This window comes from Copadichromis virginalis, linkage group LG10 (genome assembly GCF_057382275.1).
Source record: "Copadichromis virginalis isolate Kocher_CV1m ecotype Utaka linkage group LG10, C_Virginalis_male_GT1.1, whole genome shotgun sequence".
In the NCBI taxonomy this organism is placed as follows: Eukaryota; Metazoa; Chordata; class Actinopteri; order Cichliformes; family Cichlidae; genus Copadichromis; species Copadichromis virginalis.
Genome location: NC_140627.1, coordinates 8,645,102 through 8,666,598, shown reverse-complemented (window position 1 = coordinate 8,666,598; position 21,497 = coordinate 8,645,102). Strand labels below are relative to the sequence as shown.

General features: G+C 42.1%; 1 protein-coding gene across 1 annotated transcript in view; it reads right to left on the bottom strand.

Annotated features, from left to right (window-relative positions):
- The window catches only part of rnf43 (ring finger protein 43), a 112,785-nt gene that overhangs the window by 25,936 nt on the left and 65,352 nt on the right, over positions 1–21,497 (bottom strand). The window contains exon 2 of the mRNA XM_085469636.1: positions 5,154–5,267. Coding sequence (XP_085325762.1) covers positions 5,154–5,267 — 114 coding nt within the window. The remainder of the gene's footprint in view (positions 1–5,153; positions 5,268–21,497) is intronic.

The following is a 21,497-nucleotide window of genomic DNA, read 5'->3' as shown; positions in this document are numbered from 1 at the left end:
TCCAGGATCAGGTTTGTGTCACAATCTGAAGATAACAAGTACATATTTAATTACTCAGACTGTCAGCAATGTTTTGGAGGTTTTTTTTGTATATAAAAAGAGTTCAAGTTAGAGAATCATTTTAGCACTGCATTTAGTTCCCGTTCATGTGTGAATACAGTATACACACTGCCGGACTTAAATGAATTATTGTGAGGACAAATAAAAATGGCATTTTCAGTGTATTCAAAAAGGTGAATGCTCATGTCGGTACACCTGAGTTGCAGTAGTTCCCACATGTTTCCTCTGAGAAAAGCTCACTATAGAATTCCCAAACTGGCAGTGAGTCATCACGGGGACGGTATTGTACTTAAAGGGGATAAAAGCCTAGCACACCCAATTTTAATGTATGTATGCATGGTAATGTATTCCTCCTGTTCCCACCTGATACTAAGAAAAATCAGAGGTGCACCATAGTAAAACTGGATATGAGAACAACGAACTCTCTTTTGGCTCGTCCCATTACACTGGAAGGATATGCTTGACCACCTTTGGTCTCCATCAAAAGCTTCACTTAAACTGCATCCACATCATGTAGTTTAACTCTTGTTAAACGCCACCAAGTGAGAAAAAATATATACGGTACTTGGAATTACAAGATCAGTACTTTCTAACTCACAATACAGGTGAAAAGAACTACACAGTCGCTAGCTTCACCTCCACTGACTGTCCCCTCTGTTTTTATAGGGTTGGTGTCATTGGAGCATTTTAATTGCACTATCTGGGAAATTTTATGACCCGCTTTGAGGTTTAAAACTGTCCGAACTGTCCGTCTGTGCTTCGGTTTTACTGAGTGAAATTCTACTATTTTGTGGTGGTGGCTACGTCCATCTTTTAGCTACAGTATATGGGTTTACCCCAATTTTTATATATTAGCAGGTCAACATTTGCTTATTAGCACAACATGCTAATAAGCAATAATAATAAGCACAGTCCATTCACAACGTGTTTGAGACCCTTGAGACCAGTTGTCTTCCTAACATTAACATATTTAATGTATTGTTAATGCTGCCCTCTGGCATATTTCAGTTAGACCAAAGTAGTAGAGAGACTGACAGACAAGCACAATGATCCACAGAACGATGTTGCTATCATATATTTTTCGAGCACCAGTCACAAACAGTATAATCGAACTGATGCCAGGCGATTCACTACATTAGGCAAACACAGTCAGTGTCACCTGACTCTTGACCCATCTGACTGGCATTGTGTTTGTGCCAGATAAAATTTGCAAAAACATACTTGAATTCATGTGGCCTAGTAATACGCATACACACACACACACACACACACACACACACACACACACACACACACACACACACACACATAAAAGCCCCAGTTAAAGAAAACAGGATTACTGAACAATCAGGCCAAGAAGCCTTTTCATCTGAGAGGAGCAGAATCAATAAGCAAGGCTTTCTATGAGAGTCAACAAGTCCAGACATGGGCCAAACTCAATCACTGTAAGAGCTGTTTTCACAAAACCACTTCGTGTTCATCGGGTTTCACAGAGATGAAGTTTGAGTGGGAGAATATCCGCACTTTCAAAAAGCACAGATTACACCATTTATTCAGAGTAAATTAAGCTTGGTGTGGAGTTTAGTCTAGTACTCCTGGCACCACCGCAGTGCCTTTTCTCTGAATCACGTGTTGCCCTGTGACTTAAGCCTGAGAGCCTTTCCATGGCTTCAGTGTAAAGTGAAACAAGCAGACAGCAAACAGATTGCTTCTACCATAGCACAACATGCAGGAAGAGAGAGCTTGTGGCCTCTGCTTGTTTCTCATTTTGCAATGATGCAAAACCACTGGAGCAGTGAACAGTTCTGATTCAGACATTTGCAAATAGCTGCAACAGATGGATGGGACATAACTGTACAAAGAGAAAGCTTTCCCCCTTTTTTATAACTTCTATTAAACATGTTTAAGTTCACTTTGTAAAGTTCATCCATCCATTTTTTTCCACTTTTCCAATTCGGGGTCGTGGCGCAGGCTGGAGCCATTCCCAGCTGCCATAGGGCAAGAGGTGGGGTTCACGTTGAACAGGTGTGTTGCAGGGATAACGAACTTACTAATGAACTTACTGATTCAGAACAGCTCAATTTATCATTAATACACTGTCTCTGCCTACACTGAAAATCCTTTTCAGCTATTAAAAATGCAGCATGTGGGATTTAGTGGTATCTTGTGGTGAGGTTGCATACTGCAACCAACTTAATACCTCTCACCTCATCCTGTCCTTGCAAAATGAGAACCTACAGTAGTACCCTCACACAAATTCAAAAACAACCCTCTCAAGAAGGTATTTGGTTTGTCCAATCTGGGCTACTGTAGAAACAATACTGGTGTGGCATGGCAGACTCGTTGGAAGAATACCCTCTGAAACAGAGTTGCAGAGTTTATTTTTATTTTACAGAAACATTTTTTAACCAATACATGGCAGACGGTGAAGTCAGGCTGAAAAACTCCTACAAGAAGCTGTTAAAATATTTCAGTGTATAAGGGTTGAGAATAAAACCCTCATCTCTATGTTCAATTAAAATGTTAAAAAAAAAATCATAATAATTAATCATTCTTAATAATTTATGAAATTGACCTCGTTCTAGCTTTCTTTGTTTTATGTTGTATATGTACTGTTACACTGCTTGGCCAAAGTCTCATATAATGAAGTCACTGTATGTAGAAGTTTTTTGGGTTTTTTTGGGTGGGGTGGGGGGCTCTTGGCTCTTTATATACAGGTCCTTCTCAAAAAATTAGCATATTGTGATAAAGTGCATTATTTTCTGTAATGTACTGATAAACATTAGACTTTCATATATTTTAGATTCATTACACACAACTGAAGTAGTTCAAGCCTTTTATTGTTTTAATATTGATGATTTTGGCATACAGCTCATGAAAACCCAAAAATTCATCAGCTACCTCACAGTAGTAATGAGGTCTCCTTGTCTCTCGCTGTTAATGTTTTTGTCTCACTAGTTTTCTTGCTTTCAATTAACCTCACCTGCAGTGTAATCTACTGGATGCTGGCTGCACCTGCTAACATTCACCAAGCCTGCTTGGAAACTCCTGGAAAAACGCTACTACTCATGGGACTCACCTGCCTGCAGTCACTCCTGGATTCCTGGAATCACCAGTTTGGGAAATCTGGAACCTTTCATGCATCCCACCATTCAGATAGATGCTCACTCTATCCCTAACCCCCACATGCAAGTAAGCCTAAACTGATTAAATTCATACTCACCTTCAGCCACCCGTGCAGCTCTGGATCTAACCACCCTCTCCTATATTTCAGTGCCTCCACGTCAGAGAACCTTGCTGCCTTTCTGTCGTCGCTCTTTGTACATATTCCCGTAAAACATCAGCTTTTTTTGTTCACTTAGTCTGTCAGTCACACACTCCTATGACATAATGGAAATGAGCATACAAGGTTTCCCAATATCAGTTTTTGTTTCGCACTGAGTAACAATCAAGGGAAAATGACCCTGATTTTTACAGCATTGTACTTTTAACATAGACTTTAAATCACTGAGGTAGAGGCACACATGTTCTTATTCACGTCATACAAGTTCATGAATGTATTTGAGAGATGGTCAGCAATGCTGGAAGTATCACAGCACAAACTTTCCAAGCTGTTTCGATGCACTGAATGAGGCAGCGCGAACTGCTGCAAATCAACAAGGAAATCTCCCTGCAAGGTTGGATATAAGAATCCCTGAAAACCAAAATAAAAACAAGGAATAACAATGAAATACTATCCTTCGGGGTTTCGAGCGTCACTTTGTTTGCTTTATGCTCTATTCTGAGTGTGCATAGTGCAATCCGAACCCTCTGCGGCCGTCAGAGTATCTATAGATCGCCGAGGCGGGTTTACACTCAGACTTAGCTGTAAACAAGGCCATCCAGAGACCATGGCTGACCCAGCACCGCACATCCCCAAATATCTGATTCATCCCTTCAAAAGGCCAAGAGCAAACTTCTCAGCAGCTGTATGCTGAATCCCCAATAAATCCACCGGACCAAAAGCTTTGAATCGTGCTATGAAAACGAGGATGCAGGTGGCTGGAGTGGAGTTTAGTGCAATACATACTTTCCAGACAAGCCAAACAAAGCACACACACACACACTTCTCTCCTTCCTCTTTCCCTTGCTTCTCAAAGGCGATTTGCAGGGAGGAAGAAAGCACTCGGAAGCGGCGGCCTTTTGTTCCCCGATACTTTTGCATGAGGGAGGAGAGTATGTTTTGTTTATGGGACAACACAGTGTTACCATTAAGGCTTTAATCAGAACTGTTTTCTGCAGTCAGCCTGGAATGACACCCCTCTTTCTCCGATTTGGTTCCCACCGGAGGAGCAAACAGAAGGAGGAAGAAAGGAGCGGGGAATGTGGGAATGTCTCTACATCGTCGCCACGGCGGGCAGCTCCTAAACATGGCTTTAAATTAGGGGAAAAGAAAACACAAGCTAAAAAAAGGCAGGCGCTTAACTATACTCCTGCCTGCTAATTTGTCACCACTTGAAAAACGGGGGAAAAAATAGCAACAGTTTTAAATCACACTATTTTAAAGTCAGGGTATGCCAGCCAGTGTGTATGGTAGAATGCTTAAACACAAGGGAGATTTAGGTCACCTCCGTCAAAGTTACACATACATCTGAACCACTGTCGGTGGACTCTATGGAGTTCTGGCTGCGTTCATATTAGAGAGAAGCAGAAATGGAGAACACTCAGTCTCTGGTTCTGGTTGGCTGGCTGGGATCTGACTAGTGACAGCTGGGGCTTGAAAGCCTTACATCCAAAGCCAGGGCTCGATGCCACTTGCTACATAGCAGCGCTGAGCTAAGCCCACCCCCTCCTGTCCAAGCCCTCACTCAAAAAGATCACTGTACTGGACAAAACATCAGGCTGCTGCCAAATAAAGGATCATCTCTTTAAAGTCAGAGAGCGGGAGGGGTGCTGGAGGCAAGACGAAATGGCAGTACGGTCGATCTGTCTGCTGCCACGTCTGAGACAAGGAAAGGGGTCACGGAGAGAGGAGTTTCTCAGACCATTAAACAAACAAACAAACAAAAAGCTAAATTCAACACCACCTGTGTGTCAGTGTGCGCAATCCATACCTTGTCGGGCAGTGGCAGACAGTGATGTACCCTGTGCTCCAGTTTGACGATGGTGATGAAGTCACTCTCTTGTCGTTCATCCTCACTTGTGTTGCAAAGAGACAGAGGATGATACTGCAAAAAAAAAGGAGAGAGAGCAAGGGGTTAGCAATATTTTTTCTTTGCAGTACTTGCTACAATGCACACTCCAGAAGCACGAGCACAAAGTACACAAACAATGAATCTGGGAATGATGTACGACTTAAATGGTAAATGGCCTGCATTTGTATAGCACTTTTCTAGTCCCTAAGGACCCCAAAGCGCTTCACACTACATTCAGTCATTCACCCATTCACACACACACACATTCACACACTGGCGATGGCAAGCTACATTGTAGCCACAGCTGCCCTGGGGCGCACTGACAGAGGCGAGGCTGCCGGACACTGGCGCCACCGGGCCCTCTGACTTACTGAACTTTCTTTAGAAATGATGTAAATGAGGCAAAATTACTCAATCACACTGAGTGCATGCAGAAGCAGTAGAGACAATTTAAGGCATTAACTATTACAGAATCACCAAAGCTTTCTGATATATTCAGGTGTAGTTTGGTGGGGGTTTTGGCATTACAAGGGCCTACTTATATTTAGATTTAATTTTTTTTAATTAAATAGTAGATAAATAACTCATAGTGTTATCATATCTACATTTTTCCATATCTACCCAAAAGACAACCTAAAGTGTGTGACCTCAAACCAAAAGCAAAAAAGAAAAAGAAATTTTCACAAAGATGCTTTAAAAGACAGTCTGCACAAAAATGCTAAAGCTCTTTTTCACACCACTAGAGAACAACACTTGCAATTTATGGAAGCCTTTATGTGTTAAATTAAATGGTTTCTTCCTAAACCATACCCAGGCTGACATCAAGAGGAAAACTTTGGCACCCTACGAAATCAATGACATGGATGGCAGTATTCACTCCCACTTAAAGCCTTGAGGACTGAAAGAATGAGAGATAGTCAATCTTTAGTGGAACATTTGATCCCTTCTGAAAGGAAGGAAATTCTGAGCTGCTGAAAGGCTGCATTTAAGAGCTCAAGGGATCGCAGCAGTGCTTGCAAGTCACAGACATGCTGTCACGGGCACAGGGAGTTGCACGGCAGTCAGGAAAACAGCATCGCTAATTTGCCTGGCTGACATGAATGATAACACCTCAGGTACAGGTCCTTAAAGTTCACAGATCACTCTGCAGCACCCGGTCCCTGGGGTTCCTCCCTAGCCCTGTCTTGGCCTGTCCTTTCCTAGCCCTGCTATGAGCTCGTCCCAGCCTGGTTCTGCCACGGAGGGCCTCTTCATGTGGCTGTGGGCTGAGGTAATGGGGCTCCCCCTCATCTCACCCAGCGGAAATCCCTAAATTAAAAAGACCCAAGGGTGACATCAACAGCTGGCATAATGACGTAATGTCCCGCAAAGGGCTGTTGCATGTCTGTCAGAGGGTGAAACAGAGAAACAGAGAGAGACGAGAAGAAAGCAAGCAGAATCGGGGAATCAGGGTGGGATAAAAGAGAAACACAGGGGGTGGACCTTCATCACAGCGGCTGTTCAACGCAATGGATTAAAATGAAATAATGCAGAATGTTATCGAGATATCGGCTGTGATCATTGGCATAAGAAACACCAGCATTGATGCTAAATGTCTGCCTAAGATGCAAACAACATGACAGAAGAAGTGCATTAACATAGTCACTGTCCGCTGTTTTAAGGGGTCCGGTTCCAGATGTAAATTTCCAATTCATTTTCTCTTCTGATAATTCACAAAATCCTTGGATCACAAGTTTTAAGCCAAGCCAACCAGCTATGAGGTGAATCATAAAAAGATTTTGATCTGGATAAAAAGAATAAAGGGAAATAAAACAAAAAGACTAAGGTACAAGACTGTGTGCATAACGACTGTAATTTTAACAGAGAAGGAACTACTCATCCCACAATGCACTGCAAATCCCAGATTCCACAATGAACAACGTCCAGCCTTCTTGAATGTAATCCTTTTCATTATTGTGTTGTATAATAATAGATTTTATTATATTTTGTAATTTGTGTGTGTGTGTGTGAGTAGTAAAGTTTTGCACTCTCTTTCTTCTTTTCCACCTGCCTGTTTTCACTCTCTCTGTGTTTATACTGCACTTTGCATTTAATCATTAATTACTATTATTCTCTGGCTCTCTTCCACATTTGTCCTATTGTCCAATATAACACAGACATGCGACTCCTTTAGGAGCACACACCATCATTTCATCACATTGTAGCTTATAGTAAGTCTGCTTTGGATCGTTATGTTATGTCTCATAACCTAAAATCCTATGGAGACTATGAATGGGATGTTGAATGTTCTTCAAGAGCCATTCCTGAAGACTACTCAAAGAAATGACAAGAAAGATTGTCTAAGACCCTTCAGGCTGTGTTGGGGAATAAAAATGGTCATACCAAATACTGACTTTCAAGCTCATCTGTTCGTTCATATACTCTATTTCCATGAATGTGTTGTTTCACATGTTTTGCTGCAGCTACTTTCCATTTTCCTAGTCAAATATAATGACTAATTAGCACTTCAGTGGCAACCAAAACAGTGTGTGGTGGTACTCAACATCCACTTTTAAATGTACTGAAATGAAAGCATCTAGAAGATGACAGGTTTGCTTGACCTCACAAACAGAACCTGTTGTGAATTCTCAGACCCTTGCATGTTTCCTTAATGGCAGCCACTGTTCAATAGAAAGGCAGGCAACAAGACAGCATGGACTCTTGGCCAGCCTTGCATGCAGGGCTGCCAGCTGCCTCTACCAGTCTGCATTTACTAGGCCCAAATTAGAGGCCTACAGTTGAATTTGGCCTTTAACAAAGAAAAAGAAAGAAAATAAAAAACAAAAATCCTTTAATGACACAACTTCACAGATGCCATGACCTCTGCTCATTTTTGCTAACGGCTGCTTGGAAATGACGAGAAGAGCTGCATTCAGAGTCTGATTTTACAGTAAAATTACAACACTCATTTGATTCTTAAGGCTTATATGATCGTGTCTGGCTCTTGCCATGACATTAAACATGTTGATGCATGGGAGTGTACAATCGTAACTACTAAAGCAGATAATAATCCCAAAGCTGAGCCAAGCAGGCTCATAAGGAGTGGCTGCTTTTAGTTTCCTCTTTCTGATGCTCTGAGGGCAACCACCTCGATGGTCACAGTGTCTATGATTTGCATAGTCGGCAAGACTAAGCATTATCTTCTATTTTAGATATGCCCACACAACTTATGATCGGATGGCTGTGAACGCTCCCTGTGCCACCATTGGTACCATTTACCACTTCGAAACACTCCGCTGCTGGACTATAAACAGCAACCAAGACAGACTGAAATGTCTTCATTTGGTTTTTGTATGGCCCTGAGAAAAAGGGGCCTGGGAAACCAAATCACTGAGCCTCTATTTCACAGGCACTAGAAACCACAGGGCACACAAACAGTTCCCCACAGACTGTTAACAATGCTCACTCCTCCATTCCTCCTCCTCCTCCTCATCTGTTTAGATCTGTTGCAAAACTGACGAGGACATGTCCCTCGGTTCCTTTGTAGCCACGATTAAAGGCATTCCTTTCCAGCTCAATCAAAGACTACCCCCAAAATATTCCCAGGCATGAATTTAACAGCCTCAAAAACAAATACATGGAAAGAAAAAGGGGAAAATAAATAGTAGCTACAGTGAGAAGTCAATAATATTTTTTCCCCTCACTTAGCCCTGCGGATCTTCTTTTTTCATCTGCCAATAACCAGCAAGCGAGCGTTCTAGTTCATCTGTTGCCAGCAGGGAACCGGGCCTATGCAGTTATGTCAGTGTGCGTTAAAAGGGGGAAACAGAAAAGGCTTGCACCTCTTATCAAGCTACCGGTCAATTAACAGCTGTGCAGGTCACAGGGCTTCTGAAAAACTGGTGGCCAATCAAAATACATGCTTGTTTAGTAGGAAGTGAAACAAACACTCCAGTAAGTGCTTTTTCTGTTGTATCACTCGAGACTAGGAGTGAGGAAGGTAAAAGGTTTAATCAATTGAACTCTGCCTCAGGGCCTAGAAAGCCTGCCAAGTTAGAGAATATCAAGGAAGAATTCAATCAACTCTGCCACATGCAAACATGCAGATACACACACACCCAGTGGGTGAATACATTTTCAATGCCAGCTGATAGGGTGAGAAAAAAGTCAGCATGTGATCCAGTTTTTTTTTTTTTTTATTGTGACCACAGCTTTTTGTTTCTAAAGTTAACCATGTTCTAAACTGCTGTTCAAAGTGATACTCAATACTTGTTTGCACGACAGGTCTAATTAGACTCGCTTCTCTCGGCAGACGAAGGCAAATGTTTGTTTAAGCAACAGGCAACAGGTGTTGTGGATGCTACGTGACCCATTAAGATAATTTCCAGCTCCATATTTTTATTCTTGGACTATGCTGAAGTAGCTTTGCTTGATTTACACTTGAAAATAATCCCTTCTATGCTGTGCATATACTGTTCATCCAAGCTCTTTTAAGTACTCTCCCCTTCAGCCAATTTCCTGTTTGGCTCCACTTTGCAAACAGAAGGTTATTATATTATATTATAGTTATTATATAACTAATTATATTAATGATATTCTACAATAACAGGAAAAAAAACAGTGAAAATGAGCATTCCGAACAGTTAGAAGCCTGAGCTACTGTAACAGTGTATATAGAACACTATAAAAGGGAAATATATAGAGGTCCTCTTCAGAAGAAAAGGAAGCCTGAGTTGGCACGAAAGACTGAAACGTTGACCCTTTGGGAGCACATCAGGTAGCACGTTTGCTTTAATTCTGTGTGTGAGAGCATGGGCAAATGAGTGAGAGCATAGCTATGTATTGTTGCTAGAGGCACCTGAACATGTGCTTGCATGTGAACCTCTGTGTGCAAAAGTTTATGCCTGCTGATCGACAATTTTGGTTCTGCAGAGGAGTGAGTAACTCATCTCTGGGTGCAGGAGCGTGTGTCGGAATCTCAGCAATTGCTGTAGGGGTGGGGGGTGCTGAAAGTCTAGGCGCTGAGCCTTTTCTCAAATGTCAAATCCTTTCCCTGTATCAATAATCGTAACACACACACTGTGGTCAGTGCCATAGATAACACAGATACACACTGCTCAATCAGACTTCATGTATCTACACTAATTAGATTTACATGAAAGACTGATATAAGAGCAGTGCCCAGCGCTGAGGGGAGCAGAGCGTTCTTTCTCTGTCGGAGCATCTGGAAAAGTACACCCTGAGGCCCTCGCCTTGTCTCTCTTTGCAAATGCAAACGAACAGAAGGTATTACTGCTTTGGTCCTATCAAAACAAAAGACGTGTCATCTTTCCTCCCGCTTTATTGACAGTGTCAGACCCATATCCAGTAACGGTTACCACAGAGAATGACTTGGGGAAACACGATCCCATAATGAGGCCCAAATAATTACCACCAGCCCCAAATTTGCCCGGGCCCTTTCTTTAAGTACGAATACCCCCCCCCCCCCACCCCCCAAACTCCAGGCGCGTCAGGCTGTCTCTTTCTGTTCTATAAAAGGGATTAGACAGAGAAGAAAGAACCTGAAGACGGAAGAAGAAATGAAAAGGACACTGATGAGTGAACTTTCGGTTCGGCTTGGTAAAATGTCAGATGAGGGAGTAACTGTTATAAATCATATTTCCACAGATCAGAGTGTTCATGTGGGGCACTTCACACTTTCCTGCTTTCCTTGTTTCTAATAGAAACACATAGAAGCACAAAAGGGAGCACAAAAGTTCAACCGGGATGAACTTTGCACAACGAGGACCTGGGCTGGGTACAGCCTTACCTGTGCACAAAGGCAGCACATTTTTTTTCATCAAACCTTGTTGAAAGGGTTAGGGGGTTATTCATCCTCTATGCCCGAGCTCCGCCCTATCCACATTACATAATGTTAATCTAACCACACATACAGCTATATCGACCTGATCCATCGCTGTGATTCTCATCTGCAGTATTTGTAGTTTTGTTGCAATTTATTATGTCATATATCCACAGAAAGCTATAAGAACACAAAATAGATATACATATATCGTCAGTGCAATTCACTTTCATTTATACAGCAAATCACAAGAGCAGTCACCTCAGCAGTCACCTCAAAGTGCTTTAAATTTTAAGGTAAAGACCCAATAATCAGATGACCCTCTATGAGCAACTTGGCAACAGCGGGAAGAAAAAACACTCCCTTTTAACAGGAAGAAACTTCAGACAGAATCAGGCTCAGGGAGGGGCATCCATCTGCTGCAACTGGTTAGGGATGAGGGAACACTCAGTGCATCATTGGAAGCTCCCAGAAGCCACATAACTGCAACATAACTAAGTTCAGGTTTACCTGATCCCGCCCTAACTAAATCCAAAAGGGAAGTAAACTTAAAAGTAGAGAGAATGTCTGTCTCCCAAAGTTGCCCTTCATTGCTTCTGACCAGGTAAAACCTAAGTTTTACCTAAGCGTGTCAGTGAGTAGACACGCACTGACACACGCACTGTTGGTACACACCACCAACAACTCAGGTCACTCCATCAGCCTGAGGCCAAAGCTGCGCTTTACATTTCAAAGCTCTGAGTTAAACATAAACACAGCACTTCCCTGTCATAACAAATCAGAGGCTCGGCAACACAGCAGTTTGTTAGTGTTGCAGAGATCCTTCTTCCCTGTAGACACAGCAGCCACATCTACACAGCCTCCAGGCTTCCTGCGGCACATCCCCAGCCTTCAGGACAACTCTCAAGCTCTCTCAGGTTACCCACACCAGTCAGAGAGAAAACCCACACGCCTCCAAGTGTCAGTCACTCACATTTGGGAGCTTAAGGTCAGCTATCTGGAAATCAATTAGTTGGGGGGAGTGAGGATGGGAGGCTCCACATTATGGCAGAAAGAGAGGAATCAGGCAAAAAGGAATGTGAGGCAAAGGATCCACACCATAAGTCCTGTCCAAATAAGGTTAACACTAGCCAAAAGGCAACAACATGTGGTTTGTTTTTCCCGTAACAGAAAGAATTGATTATTGATCATATTGGATAGTGTCAGTGAGTAATATATAGGCAAAAGATACACGTAAAGGAGGCTGACAAAAAGAGAATATGGTGGAGGCGTAACAGGATGGAAGTGAAGAAAAAGACATATCTTGCATAGCTGAAATAAGTTTTATGTTAGATGTATCACCTTAGTGTGTAATATTAGCATTTTGCCTATGCCTGCTTGTTAGCATTAGAATCTAAACACTCAATGGAACTAAAGAAATGCAAACTGTGCAAAAAGTATTATTTCAGCCCTTATTAATAATCTATCTTTTGCCAGAGAAACACTACTTGTTTCAGGAGTTTGCAAGTAAAAAGCATCCATGGCCTTAAAGTAATATCGACTTGACTGGAGGATGGCTGTGTAGAGAAAGTCTAGAAATCATCTTGTCACCTGACATCTGTACAGTATTACAAGAAAATCTCCGCCAAGGCAGCTCACTCTCTGGGAAGTATTTACTTTTAAGGGAATAGTATTGTGTTTTTCTGTATTCATTTTATTTTCTTTATTCTTTTTAAACATACTTTAAGATTGTAGTGCAGCAAAAACACCTGCAGAATGCAGGCTTTTGTTATTTGCCTTACTGAAACCCATTTTTATTCACTTCACTTGTTTTTTTTATTTCATTTATTTCTTTGTTTAGTGAAATTTGTTTAAAAAGCTAATTTAAGCATTTCACCTGAACTAGGCAAGAAATTTTGGCTCATTGCAGGGCCTTAAGGAACGATAAGGGTCTGAGTGAAGATCAGTTAAAACAGGCTGGCAGAGGATGCGGTTTCAAAATAGAACCAATGCATGAAGCTGAAGCCCTCCCCACAGACAGACAGTCAGGGGCACCATCGCAGAGTTTAACTATAGATCTCTTTAACGAGAGACAGGTGCCCTCTTTACACACTTGCACATAAAAGAAAAATACAGTAGGCTGAGGGGGTGGTGGTTAATGCCACTCTTTTATTTGGAACACAATCTCATGCTCACCCCCCCTCGCATCCATGAATCCACCAACCAACATGTGTCTTTTGTAGCAATATGTTGTTCTTAAAGAGGGGTCAAACTTTATTATAGCACGTGAGAGGGAGATATCTTTCTTCTCTCTTGTTGCTCTAGCTTTCAAGCCATTTAAAATGCAGCTCATGGACTGGAAATGTAATGCCACCTTTCCAATGGTAAGCAATACCGCTAATTTCAAAAAGAAGCATAATTATATTGAAGCCTGTGGGAAAAGCCCTGCTCCCACTCCTGTAACGACTTCAATAAAGACTTTCCCGATGAGTAGTTGTAAGTACTAACTACTTACATTCAGAGTCCAGCCAGAACCTCATAGATTTGAAACAGAAATTGCACAAATTTCAAAGCAGTTTCTGCAGCATGATGGTTTAACTGCAGAATCCAGAGAAGTTTGCTTTTATATTGGAATCTAACCAATTGGCAAACAGTTGAGTCGAGTCACCTAATGCAAAGAAACATGTCACAGATGAGTTGCGCTTATCAACACAGAATGACTCAGATTAATGGAAACATGTTGTCAGTCTGCCTGCTTTTATAAATTAGATGGAGGTTAGTTGTAAACATTTCCCAATCTGTCTGAGATTGATTGCAGTCAGTCTGAGCCACAATTGTTCAGACACAGCTTACCTCCTGCTGTGTGACCCCATGACAAACAAAACTGGTCACACAGATGTTGAGAGTGTTGTACGGTCAATCTCTAGGTGACCAGTTGGTTGCCACAACTACTTGCAATTGGTGTCAGACAGCTGAAAAAGTTCAATGCAATCACCATCCAAGTTGCAAGGGGGTATCTATCTTGTTTTAACTGTAGTGCATCTGTGAACACCACAGCAATACATTAATATTAAAAAAAATCTATGATAAAGCACTAGTTTTTGCCAGCAACATAAAATGCAGATTACTGCTTTTAAAATGAATTTCTTAGTGAGCACATATAATATATATACTGTCTGTGTGATGATGATTTTTATTTAGCTTATCACTTGACAGCAGGTATGTTCAACCAACACAAAGAGGAGGAATTAACTAAAACGGTTGCAGAGACATGTTTAAGCACCAGGTTTCGCTTTGTACCGTAAATCCTTTTCCGGAAATGGCCAACCCATCCTCCCAGCTGCGCTGAACAAAATGACAACCAAAAAATGACTTAACCCACTGACTCTACAGATAATTCTTTTAGCATGTGCTCCTGTGTATCTTCACTTGCTGCACACCACAGAGCCTCACGTAGCTGCTTGTTCAGCCTTAAATCTTGTTTTCCTGGAAAGAAGATATCTGCCATAAAACTAAAGCAAGGCAGGCAGATTACTCAACTAGAAAACAACTTCTTCGAGTGGTCTCCCCATGGTCTCCCGCAAATTTTTTAAATAGCTGGAGGTTCCAAACTAGATCAAAGCACTTTTTCAGATGGATATTTTTGCTGTGCAGCTGTTATTACCTAGTACACTGTCATGGAAGATCTCTAATTTAATCTAGTGGAAAGGAAAAAAGAAAAACAGTGACATATTTTTCTGCATATGTCAATGTCTGCCACCAACCCTTCAGCCCACCCCACAGGGGATCCCATATCCACCTGTGGCCAGTGTCGGAGAAATGCCGTCATAAAGGCTTTAAGAGTGGGTAAACACTAACCAGAGGGAGTTTTTGTGTTATTTTTACTCATCGCAAATGTTTATGTAAACATATTGCACGGGCAACATGGCTTCATCCTTAGCAACCTTACCAGTAAATAGTCACAAAAACATCAGCACAGAAGTGCTCTGATGTGGCCTGCAGACTGCTTGCAACACACCTTGTAATTGGCAGCATAATTGTTTTCTTTTTTACTGCTATATTTCACTTTTGGCTGCAAGGCAGGCGTTGAAGCCACTTGATTTATGGTCAGGGAATGCGCTGAGAGCTTTTCAAGACAAACCAGCGCAGATGTTTCGGTCAAACATCGGGGAGGCTCGAGCTGCATATCCACCTGAGTCTGTCGGGGGAGCGGGAACAAGTGAGGGCAATCTCCTGCCCTCCTGCGGTTCGTGTCAGACCTTTATTTTTTGTTTTCTTTTTTGTCCTTCCTTCCCCCCCTCCCTTCTTTTCCCAAAAACTTGCCCCTGCTGCTGCTTTTGGGTGCTTCAGTTCCAGCTGGGTCCTGTCTTGTTTTAATGGCCAAATCAAGTGTACAGTTGTGTGTGGAGAAGTATGCATGCTCTATACTGTATGTGTAGGGGCAAGGGGAGGAGGGGTGGGGTAAATCTGCATGGCACATGGCCAGGAGTGCTGAGCTCTCCGTGGAATGCCATGGAAAAATGAGACAGAGGAATGCAGACTCCACTGAGCAGTGTAAACAGGCTGGGCTGAGAGAATGCTGCCCCGCTGCTTTGAAGTCGCTCCATCTCCCTATCACACACACACACACACACACACACACAAACACACAAATATATATCCAATACCTATTACTGTGTGATTAACCAGGAGAGCTTGATGTTAACTAGCAAGCAGTAGGTTGGACTTTGTTTGGGGCCGAGGCACCAACAGGACCTCCAAACACAGCATGTACAGCATGCGTGCATTTAAGATGTCCAGGCCGGAACACACACTCTATTTATTACTCAAACACAGATGCACTCACTTCAGCACATGGGCGCACATACACACCCACGCACATGCCTGTGCGGCCACACACAGCACGTCCCCACAAACATATACAGAAGCTCACACCTGCTCTGGCACTGCAAGCAGGACTCTTCAAGAGGCTTCCGGGACCGCTAACTGCAGTGAATTTTACGAACCATCTATCTCCTCCAACCCTCCCTCCCTGCACTCCCGCTTCAATATGGCCTTTCAACATCTTTGTTGAGCGTGTGGCAGTGATATCAGGCTAAGAATGTTTCCAGTGTAGACAGCAGACACGAAGGCACCGCAGCCTACACCTCAGTGTCTGAGCCAGCCAGCTGAGGAATCCACTCAAGTGGGCAGGTAAACACCGGTGCCCTTTGGAACGCCACTCACTCCTTCTCTCTCAGAGAAGCAGAGCCTGTGCAAGTGCTCTACAAATTCACTCTGTACAAAGTGTGATGGTATTCAAAACCTGAGGGTTCGATATATAAAACTGTTTTTTATGGGATGATTTCCTGCTTAAAATGGACAACAAAACATGATTCTTGTTCTATTTGTATATTGAAATTTTAAAGTGATCCTATTACATTATTTGTTTTGTATTTTTAAATATCTACAGTGTAATAATGTTGGATTCTTATATAAAACATAATCAAAGTTGCAAATAATAAACAGTATGTGCGAAAAATCCCTGTGATCTAAAAGCTCACGTTTCAGATTTCTCTAAGCACTCTGCTTCACACAAATTTTCTACTCTTGGTTTAGTTTGAAGTAATTAGGGGATATCCCTAATGTAGCTGTGAGGATAAACAAAAGCCCAACAAACCTGCTTTTCAAATCGTAAGGACAGCCAATCAGAAGACAGCTGGCTTAAAGTTATGCAAAGGCAGTTAAAAAAACAGTGGTTAAACTGAGGGGCTACACCAAGTGTAAATCATGTAAGACCACTCTGGCAGGAATGAATAAAACCAATTGGAATTGTGGGAATAGGGGGACTTTAAATAAGCTAAAGAAAAAACAATAACAAAAATTTTTCACTATTATGGACTTAAACTACATATTCATAGTGAAAGCTTCCCAGTACACAAAGATTTTATTCAATTCAATTCATATTCATTTATGTAGCGCAAATCTAAACAACAGTCACCTGAAGGAGCTTTAAATTGTAAGGTAACAATAATACAATAATACAGAGAAAACCCCAACAATCAGACGGCCCCCTATGAACAAGCACTTGGCGACAGTGGGAAGGAAAAATTCCCTTTTAATAGGAAGAAACATCTGGCAGGCTCAGGGAGGGCCAGATGAGGGTGAGGCGAGAGACACAAAACAAAAGACAGACATGGCTTAATAACATGGATTACTAATGATTTAATGCAGAGCGGTATAAACACACAAAGAGTGATAGGAGGTGAGTGAAGAATGCGAATTATAGCTTTCACTGAAATAGTTGGAGGTCAGTAGTCTCAATAGTGGTGATGAGGATGGAACAAGTGTGCTTTTTAACTTTTTCCACCATGTCTTTTCCTACTAGTTTGAGCGACCTTCAGCTTTGGTCACTGTAGCAGCTCCCTTGTTCTTACCCCTTACTTTGTCCTAATGGCATTTTTTCCCCTTTGAAGTTGTCTAAAACACGTCTATGACTCCCTGCGCTGGCATCAGTAGTGTTTTGATTTAGTTCTTTTTGGCTTGGAACTGTACCTAGAAGTTACGCTTTTACTCCATTCTCTGTAATTTATGCTCCCCTCTGGCTTCTCATTTGCATTTGCCATAAAGCGGATCCAGGCTAAACAGGCTTGGCTAACCTGACTAATGTGCCACATTTAACCACAATCTGACATCCTGCCAAATCCTTTCTTTAAAAACTCGCTCTAAAAAAGCCTGCGCTCAATCAGAGGAACATCTCGTACCAAAGTGAATGTGTTCTTGGCTACACAGTCGCAAAGAATCTTGAATGAACCAAATGCAAAATTCAAGATCTTTCAAGAATCAGGCAAAATTCTGCAAATACATGACAAACAGTGCTTATCTACAGTGATAGGAGTCTTAAATAATGGGAGCAGATGCCCGAATCGTTGCCTAACATCTGCTTGTTCCAACAGCACCACGCACTCAACATATCCATATATACACTCATAAAAGTCTTCTGTAGTGTATATACACATAAGTCACTAGTCCTATGTGGTAACAGTATGTGTACAGTACACACAGACAATAACAAAGTGCAGTTAAGTGGTGGCTGCTGCGCAGCCCCAAGTCCGATGAATGAACTCCTCTGGTGGCTTTGCACAAATTACATTTATGTAGACATCATTCTTCATTAAAATATATTTGGTGGATAATTACAGAAGTGCATGATGAGTGTGTTGAGCCTCAGTCAAAAAAGCTCTGTCCACCGCAGCGGCGGAATTAGTGTGCAGTACTTTAAAGGCTTTTTAGCGCTTGTTTACTGTCTCCGAACTCTGTGGGATGGAAGGTAAGGAGAGAATGGCCTGTCATCACAGCTGCGCTGTCATATCATAGGAAAACTTTTAAATTGGTACTTCTGCTGCATGGTGTGGCAGGTCTGCTGGTGTATTCTGGTACCTGCTTATCTTATGAAGAAAGCTGATTTACTGCCTGTGATTTAGGGGCCAGCCGGTGCCACAACCAGGCACCGCTCCGCTACTGGCACAGAGTGAGAGAGACTTTGGTCAGGAGGGTAAGGTGCATAAAACCCCAGAGGCAGTTCATCTCCCTCTCCATGCCTTACACTCTCCGTCTCCTCCTGACCTGGCAGGTCTGCGGGCCCGCAGGCAAAACACTGCTGTACTTCTGCAGATCTCTGGCACCAACGGAGAAGTCCTTTTAATTCAATCACAGAAAAACAGAAACTGTATTTAAGCTTACGTTCTTACTATCACTGGCCAGGATTCCTTGTAAACAGAGATTTGGAATCCTCAGCGTCCTCTCTGTAGAAAAGAGAATGTATGTCCCTAACTTTTCTGCTTTCTTAGCCTCTGGGAAATGAGTTAACCCATCTGGGGTCAGTTCCAGGAAGCTCCTTAAGTCATTTCCTGCTGGAATATTTATGGGGTCACTTTCTTCACTCCTGAGTCTTTTGGGCCCCAACGAGACATTCCCCTCTCTGTCCCTGCACTGTTGTTAGACATCCACCCTTCATGTTAGTTTTCTACTGTAGCTAATGAATTACAAATAATAGTAGATCATTTGCTAAAAAAATTGGTATTTCAGTCAATCGGTATTGAAGCCAAAGCTTCAGAAGGAGTTCAGATTTTTCAGAAGTATAAAAAATTGTTAAGTTAGGCACCATTAATCTTTGTTTCATTGTGTATTATTTTGCTGTGCCAACAACCTGGTTCAATATAAAGGACATGAGCCCAGAAAAGCAATTTCTGATGTCACATGTAACTGGAACCAGTATCTATTTTCAAGTAAAAAGTCATGAATGGCATACCTCTGAGACACAAAGGAATTCAAGTTTCCACTGTGGCATTCTGTGGTTAGCACCTACAGGCATCTCCGGGGGTCTGCGACACAAACTGACGGATGCGAGACCCATTTACTGAGACTGATCAACTCATCTTTCTAATACAGAGATAGCTGCCCCCGGCAACCTAATCTCATATCTTTCAAGAGTCACTCAGCAGGCCCACATCAGACCTTTACACTTCCTCTGTGGGGTCTCCTTCCCCTGGCCCTGAGGGTGTGAGGTCTCTGTGAGTCTCTGTGATGGTTTGTGTGCAAAGACACAAAAGAGGGTGACCTCATGTGACATGAACACAGACTTGAGAGCCTTGTCTGTATTGGACTCAACTGGAGGGTCCACAGTACTGCTGTCTTCTTAATGTTTTAAATTGAGTGTTTTGTAGTCGGAGCCAAACTGCTGGCTTACAGTGACAGTCTATAGCAGTGCAGGTTCATCAAGAAATAAAAAAAAAACTAAAGGGATGAAGCAGATCCTTTGGTACGTACAATTTTGCACTTTGTAGTTTTAGTGTATTTAAAACTAAAAGTAAAACAGAGATGTACAAGACACAGGCAAGGTCTGAATTCACGGATGCTTCCAATGTAAGACATCCTCTGCGGTCCATGTCATGTGGTCCCAAGGCTTAGTTTGGTTTTAGTCATGGTTTAGAGTTAATGTCACTTCACACACACACAATACTACCAAATTACCAGAGCTGTCATATGTTTTATTTTTGTCTTACAGGAAAGACAAACAACTTTTTATCTCACACAGGCATCCTAGTCTCTGGAGAAACAGAGATGCAAAGATGGCACCTGAAACTTTGGACATCTCTTATTTAATTTAATTTCAGGTAGTTTTCTAAGGGGTGGGGATTAGATCAGGGATCAGCTCTGAGCCCCTTCTTGTTTGCAGAGTTGATGGACATTTTAAGAGATCAAGTAGGAGTCAAGATCATGATCTGTAGTGACAGTAAGTAGCAGGTGGTGAGAGCCTGTAGAGGTGAAGGTACGAACCAGAAAGGAGAGGAATGAAAGACAGCAGAAGCTAGACAGAATGCATGTGAATTAATGAGAGGGAGAAAAGTCAGATGCAAGGAGTAGAGGTGATTCCTATATAGCACTTTTCTACTCGAGTTAGACAACTCGTCTCAGTCAAGAAATTATTTTCTCATCTAAGTGCCTTCTATCTAACATTCACATGCTAGTGAATGCATCGGGAGCACCTTGGGGTACTCTATCTTGCTCAACGATACTTTAGCTTTTTTACTGGAGCAGCTAGAAACCAACAGCACTTCAAGGAGTAAATGTTCTTCTATACTTTATGAGCCACAGTCAACCCTCAAACAATTTGAAATACCTGGGGTCAAGCAAAGTGAGGGGGGAGTGAATGGAGACAAGTGTCAGGGGTGATTTGTGACAAATCAGAAAGAGTAAAAGGAAGGGTTTACAAGACCTGCTACGATGTGTGGTTTGCAGGCAGTGGCACTTTCAACAAGAAAGGCGGCTGAGCTACAGATGGTGAGATTTTCATTGGGAGTGATCAGAACGTAGAGGATTAGAAATGGTACATCAGAGATATATCTCAGGTGAAGCGGTTAAGAGACAAAGTTAGACAGGCAAGGCTGGGATGGTTCGGACATGTGCAGAAGAAGGACAGAGGAAATACTGGATGGATGCTGCATGGTAGAAGGAAAAGAGGAAGACCACACAGGAGGTTCAAGGATGTAGTGAAGGAAGACATGCAGAGGGTTCGTGTGACAAAAGAGGATGGTAGGTCCCCTAAAGCGAGCAGCTAAAGATTGTAAGACATAATATCTCTTCATTTTTTTCTGTCTTTTTGAAAGTGTTTTTTTTTTATTTCAGCTAACTAAAATGAATTTTCATGTAGTTACTACATGCTTAGATAAATCCTTTCTGCGCAGATTATCGTTTATACACACTAATTCTGCTAACACAGCATCTATTAAAATGCTGAAAGTGTCAGCTTTGTATTTGCTGCTGTCGTTAATTTATCTTTACTAACTCCACCGCTGACTTTTCTTTCATGCTAACTCGTTCGAACTTGGATGCCTGCTAGAGTTATTGTCACATGTCATCTTTACGGGTGAATTCCTATCAGAATGGAAACCTTGCCTGACGCGTAAAGCACTTCACATTCT